The sequence below is a fragment of the Papaver somniferum genome, unplaced genomic scaffold (assembly GCF_003573695.1).
Source record: "Papaver somniferum cultivar HN1 unplaced genomic scaffold, ASM357369v1 unplaced-scaffold_80, whole genome shotgun sequence".
NCBI classification, from domain to species: domain Eukaryota; kingdom Viridiplantae; phylum Streptophyta; class Magnoliopsida; order Ranunculales; family Papaveraceae; genus Papaver; species Papaver somniferum.
The window spans coordinates 2,526,272-2,533,300 of record NW_020650971.1 but is presented as its reverse complement, the minus strand read 5'-3'; the positions used below and the strand labels follow the sequence as shown (position 1 = coordinate 2,533,300).

General features: G+C 38.2%; 1 protein-coding gene across 1 annotated transcript; it reads right to left on the bottom strand.

Annotated features, from left to right (window-relative positions):
• Positions 1–328: 328 nt before the first annotated feature.
• LOC113344935 (NAC transcription factor 29-like) lies at positions 329–939 on the bottom strand. The gene is made up of 2 exons (XM_026588807.1): positions 837–939; positions 329–720 (listed from the first exon to the last, which is right to left on the bottom strand). The coding sequence occupies exons 1-2, from the start codon at positions 937–939 to the stop codon at positions 329–331; spliced, it is 495 nt and encodes a 164-aa protein (XP_026444592.1).
• Positions 940–7,029: the final 6,090 nt, after the last annotated feature.

Genomic DNA, 7,029 nt, shown 5'->3' with positions numbered 1-7,029 from the left:
TTCAGCTGTTGGGCAACCGTGGTTGTGCTCTAAACTTTTGGATGCACAAGAGGTTTGCTTAGCGACAGCATCGAGAATTAGATTTAACTTATACTAGCAAAAGTTTTGATCACTGAACAAAGTTAGATTAACATCTCACAAGATTATTAAAAGGTTGTGTCAGAAGTGTTTTCTCTGCGGCTCCCGACCTTTTGGAATCAAATAGAATCCATTAGCTCTGTCAGAGCACTACACATGGAAACCACAGTTTCTCCTTTTCTATAAGCATCACAAGGAATAGACCCCAAAATCCAACTAGAAAGCTCAAAAATTTGCAGAGAATCTCTATCTATGTCTTAGATGTATGTTTGAACAAATAGATCCAACACAATGTCCAGTCACTACCAGGTATATGGTACTCCTCCATCAACCGATTGGTTTTAGTATTGCTTTTATCATCTTTTGGACCACCGGTATGGAAGATCTCTGTATTGCCTGCCATGACGTGCTCTGTTTTTCTATTCATTTGCCAGTGCCCATGTCCTTCCACATCTCTTCGACGACCGGTTAGGAAGACGAGGCCACTCTTCTCCCCAACTTCTGTATTGCCTGCTATGACGGGCACTGTTTTTGAAATCATGAGCCAGTACCCATGTCCTTGCACAGTTCGATTGGGTCTTTTTCCATTGGCATATGTCTTCCTCTTGGTAAAGAAATACGCCGGTTTTTGTTGGTATTTTTCTGTAATAAACATACAGTTGAGTTCAACGTACAACCGATCAATGTCGCAACCAGTAATTAACCAAGATTAATTGAATAAATATAAATAAACTCAGTATGCGCTCGATTGTGCTTACCTAGAAGCTTTTCAGGGTGATATTCATAAACATTGACGTCGGGTATACAAGCCATGGCTTCAAACTGAATTTCAGGATTCTCTATCTTCGGCTTCAAGTACATAGACAGCAACTTTGGATTCGGAGGAGCAAATTGTACCGCGGGAACATCATGATGGCAATGGCAATTTCTTAAGTACTGAGGAGAAGGGGGAATTTCCACGTCTTGTTCGTATGGAACACCCTGATGATATAACTTCCTCAAGAAAGTAGGAATTTCCCGAAGTTGATTGTGATCAGGGCCGGCCCTGGAATTTTGCTGCCCCAAAGCAAAACCAAAAGCGTTGCCCCATGAATGCGCGTCTCAAGTAATCAATACTACATTGATCTGTCTTCGTTATTGCCCCAATTGGCTTAAGGCCTTGGATAGTTTTCAAATGATTATCAATTGTGACATAGCCACAAGTTTCAAGAAATTGATATGTAGTACTGATCTTCCATGAATCCTATATGTATATTGGTGAAATGGAAAGCCACAAACATGGGCAACCAAAGGGAAGGATCTACCCTCATGATAACTCAAAAAAAGTGACTATTGCATCAAGAAGCAAAACTTTACATCACCAATTCAATCTATATGTTTACTTGTAACATTGGTCGACTCCGGAAATGTTAGCACCATTAGGAAATGGTCTTCTAAAGTGAAATGAGATCTTTCAAGGAATATTTTTGGATGCAAAATCAGTAATTGTACATGCGTGGTAATCTGTTTTACTCATTAGTAGATTAATTTTACTAAACATGTACAGCAAAAAATTGTTTTACCAAACTCTTTTGTTTTTTAGTAAGTTATTAGTAGTTGCCATAACAATCGTCATATTTTATTTTATTTTATTTTATGCTAAGGCATAGGCCCGTCCTGCCCCTGGCAGCGTAGTCATCGGCTTACTCCCACAACTCAGCCCTTCTAAAACCCATGTTAAAGTATTAATCAGCCACCACCATAATTAGAGGTGTAAAACGTGCAGTCCCAGCCCAGTCCATCCCATACCATCCCACGAAACCACATACTTAGTGTGATATGTGTTGTACTATGTTGTGCCGGAGATTATGGTGTGCCATGTTAGAAGGCCGTTATGCTGGGCTGCGCTAAAAAAATAACCGTGTGGTAATATGCTGTGCTGTGTCAGACATATTTATTTTATATTTTTCATTTTAAATATTTTCCAAATATTTGGGTATTATATGAGTTGTTATGAAAATAAGTCAACATAACGATAGTAAAATGTTTATAATTGGCTTGAATAAAAGTTTTTCCGTAAAATATACACAAAATATGATGTATTGTGCCAAGTTGTGTAGTATTTTATACATATTATGACGTGTTTTCTTAACATGCTTATCTGTGTCGTGCTACGTGCTTATCCGTGTCGCGTACTGTGCTGGGCCGATTAGTAAAACCCAGCCTGTCCCATAAAAATAATCTGTTGTGTTGTGCTGGACTAAGTCACGTGGTGAGCTGGGCTGTGCTCAAATTTTAGCGTATTGTACGAGGTTGTGCCAGCATGGCACATATCAATTTACACCTAACCATTCTTTCCAAAAACAGACTAGATTACTAACAAACCCTTTTCCAAAAACAGAGTAGATTATTAGCAAACCCTTTTATCACCAAATAAAGGTGCATTTTGTGATAAAGATTGAAACAATGTTGTAGGAATAAAGTATCGCACATACAAGTTATGCGAACAAAAGAAGATATAATGAGAGTGAATATGATCGCGCACAGTTAAGTCAAGATGACGTATCAGATGAAGTCAGCATAATCACGAGTAAAATGTGAGGATTTGTGCGAAGTATGAAAGATCTGTGATGTAGGCAGGTATAAGTGTGCGATAATAGCGCACGGTCATTCCGAAATAAGAGGATATCTTAGTTGTCATCCACTATGTAATACCCTATATAAAGGGTAGATTGGCCTTGTGAGAGGGAGAGTTCTTTTTAGGATCCTTAGTCAAGAAATTAAGAGAGAGAAAGATTATAGAGAGGGAGAGAAAACTTAGAATCTCTGTTATCTTGTAATTCATTCTTATGATTTTGATAACTAAAGAAATGATTTACTTTGAGATCGATTGATTATCAAAGGATCTTCATATTTGTGTGGTTGTAGGATTTCCTGCAACTACATTTGGCGCTAGAAAACAACTCGGAGTGATAAATCTTGTTGGTGAATTTGTTTAGAAATTCAATCTCAAAAAGAAGGAGTGATGGTGAGAATTGGATCAACTATCGAACAAACGAAAACGAGAAAGAGTACAAGAATTGCTGAGAGAATAAGAGGTGAAATTCCAGATCAACCAGAAGTGAAAGAAAGAAATATTCAAAGAAACGAAGATCCAACTGGACCTCAACATACACAAGAACATAACAATCCTATCGATCATGATAGAGTAAGCATGCATACTTCACAAACTGATTCTACTGAAATAGAAGACCAAAGAACTGCAAGAACGGGAATGATAGAAGGAGATGAAGGAAATATGAAAATTGCAGAATTGAGGAAAATATTGATTACAGAAAGACGAAGAGAAGATGAAATACGTGCGAATTTGATACGACAAAATGATAATCTGAGAGAAGAGAATCTTAGACTGCAAGATCAGAGATCCAGAAGTGCAACACGCACAAGATCAAGAACCAGTAGAAGTTTATCAAGACAAAGTCAATCTAATCAAGGACATGCTCGAAGGGAACGAAATTTAGGTGACAACTTGCAATTGGGATATGATCGATATGAGCATCCACGAAAACATCATCGTAGACAAGAAGGTCAAAGGACTGACAGATATCAAAATGCTGGGGAACACCATCGCATACGTCATGAGAGAGATAATGATGAGGAGTATGATCCAGAACAAGGAAGAATATTATTGCATGGTAGAGAAATTTTAAGAGATCAATATGCACGCGAATAAGAAGAGGAAAGAAGTAATGAACTACGTGAACAAGAAAGAGATGAAAGAGAAAAGCGTAGACGAAGAAGAGAGGAGACCGAAGAGAGAAAGATACAGGAAGCTGTGCGACAGAATAATCATGAGAATAGATTGCGGCAAGTGAGACTAAAATGTCCTATGCAATACGATTTAGATCAATCTATGAGTGAGGAAATTCTTACAGAAATGGCAGAGTTATGAGAAATGATGTTTGTGCGAAAAAATGGTGGAAGAAGTCAGTTAGAAGAAGCAGTAGAGGAAGCTGGGAAAAGACCTTTCGCAAGACACATACAAATTGCAATAATACCACCCAAGTGTACTTTACCCACACTTACCCATATTTTTGATGGCACCACGTGCGCAATACAACGTATTAAGGCTTATAGACGATCTTTATTGTAGTGAGAAGGGAATGATACAGTATTGTGTAAATATTTCCCAGCCAGCTTAACTGGAGAAGCATTACAATGATTTGAGGGGATTCCAGTGGGAACCATAAGATCTTTTCATCACCTAAAGAACATATTCTTGGGGAAATATATTAGCAATAACATGACAAGACCAGGAATTGAAAAAGCGTTTGGGCTTCGCAGAAGGATTAATGAGAGTCTGCGATATTTAACAACACGTTGGAGAACCATGTGTAGTGAAATGGGAAGACGAGTATATGAAAAAAATCTTATATTATCTTTTATCAATGCTCTCTTCCCCACAGACTTATTATATACAAAAATCTTCAGGATAAAAGATACCATCACTATGTCGGAGTTGCGCGAATTTCAAGAAGAATATATAGCTTTAGAAGAAAAGCAAAGAGATATGGAGTCTTACCTGGTTGCGATGAGACAAGCGAATGGGGGTGCGAGTTTACTTCCAAGGATAAAGAATGCAGTTGCGAGTACATCTCACGGAAGTCAGGGAAAGAAAAGAGCTGAGGTAGAACAAAAGCTAGTAGCCATGGGAAGTGCAGATCAAGAAGAGTTTGAAAGAGAATACAAAGAAAAACAACTTCAAAATCTGGGAGGAAATAATAAAATTCAAAGAATGCATAACCAACAAGAAAGCTACGGAGGTCAACAACAGCAGCAACCATATTATAATAAGAAACAAGGAAACCAAAAGATAGTTTAGGAACAAATAAAACTTCCGCCATTGAATACAACAATAGAGAAAGTCTGGGAAGCTGTTATTTTAATGGAAGATATTCTTGAGCCCTTCAATTAGGGAAATGAGCCACCATCAGGAAGAAGAAGTAAGGATTTTTGTGCGTATCATCACTTTCATGGGAACACAACGCATAATTGTAGAAATGTGAGAAAGATTATACTGCAAATGATATAACAAGGAAAATTAAACCACTTCTTAGCACAACAGCAACAGAATTCACCACTACCACTTGGAGGAAACCCATACAATGCAGAGAAGGAAAAAACACATATGTGATTGAAGTGGATGCGAAAGCCAAGAATTTATATTGAAATTCAATTATTTATTCTTTCAAAAACATCAAAGACTTTCATGATAATATCTTAAGTCGAGTGCATGCGAGAGATAATGATGCACGATAAATACTTAACCTTGCAATGATATAGCCATTAAAAGATTGGCAAAAACAAGTCATTTCATTCAGCGCTGAAGAGACACCAAGAGGAGGAGAACCACATGAGAGTCCATTAGTGGTAAAGCTTGGCATTAATCCCAAAGCAAAATTAGAAGACGATGATGAGGAGGAAGAAGATGATGCAAACGTATGGGAAATTGACAGAATACTTATAGATCCCGGAAGTTCGGTTGACATCCTCTTTTATCACACATATAAGACCATGGGAGGAAAAGATAACGAACTAATTCCGTCCACTTATAAGATTTATGGATTCAACGGTACTGCTAATAAGACTAAAGGAGAGGTGACAATGCGAATCCCCTTGAAGAGTCTATCTACAAAAATCACATTTTGTGTTGTTGATGTAGAGTCCCCTTACAATGCTCTGGTTGGAAGACCATGGCTGCACGGTATTTTGTAGGTAGCTTCGACATTTCATCAATGCATAAAATTTCCACTACCTCAAGGAATTGGAATAATAAGGGCATATCCAAACATGGGAAAAAGTTGACAAGACATTGATGTGGATAAGTGCGAAGAAAGAGAGAATAAGCGAAGAAATTGGAAGAAACGTGTTAAAGACAATCAAGAGGGAAAGACTAATTGTGGACGTAGTGCCTAGTGTTGAAACAGCTGAAAAGAATGATACTGAGGCAGAATCTTCTGAGAATGTTCGCACCAGGAAACATAGAAATGTTACATCTTAAGAGAAAAAGTGGAGGTGGAAATATGAGTAATTGTGCGGTTGTTTGCACACTATGAATTAGTTTCCTATAAGCATCTGCGAACCTAAGAATGTTGCACAAGCAGTCTGAAGAAGAAAACAATTGTTTCTTTTATGAGTGACTATATAATAAAAGTTTTATGTACTAAGAGTTATATTACACAAAAGTAATAAAAGCTTGCGATGTTATTCGCAGAAAGACATTTATATGAAAGATATAAAGATGAAATATTATTTTCTTGAATCTGAATGTACTGTTTGGTGGAATGAATAAGATTGAAGATGTTGTTTTTCCTTAAGAGATTCTCTTATAACTAAGGGACATAAATAAGACCTTAATAAAAGGCATCAGATATAAAGACTCCAATTGGGGAGCCTAGCTATGCGATTGTGGCGTGCACCCTAGTTCGCATATATACAAGAGGCAAAAAGTGAGACCTAAAGAACGTCATAATTCGCAAGCTAGTTAAGCATGACTCAAGGGAAAGCTATACCAACCCTGGAACTCGAGTCATGGAGATTTTTGGGGTGAGAAAAACGAGAAAGCCCATCCGGGAGGGACACCTAAATCGATAGATTGGGGATAACTCCCAAGGAGTGCAGAAACTCGATCAGGGCGCCGAGGTACACGGTTGAGTCAAGAGTGCGAGGGGTGTTGGAGTCTACTTTACCACTCTTGAAAAGTCCTGACTATGATGCACTCGGTCCGAAGATACCCCACTTAGCGTGCAATCTCGTAACCGTAAAACTTATCGGTGAAGGGAAAAGAGATTGCGAAATCAACTGGTTGTTATATTATCGGATGGGAGGAGCCAACCTTAATCCGGTAGAGGTAATCCTCCTTGAAGGGGAAACCAGGGGGAAGATAAGGACGACACCCTCCGTTAGGGAGCT

Excerpts from the sequence above, each read along its gene's own strand:
- LOC113344935 (XM_026588807.1), bottom strand. The coding sequence starts at position 939 with ATGTACTTGAAGCCGAAGATAGAGAATCCTGAAATTCAGTTTGAAGCC. Across the intron at positions 721-836 it reads TCACCCTGAAAAGCTTCTAG|AAAAATACCAACAAAAACCG; the intron begins GTAAGCACAATC and ends TGTTTATTACAG.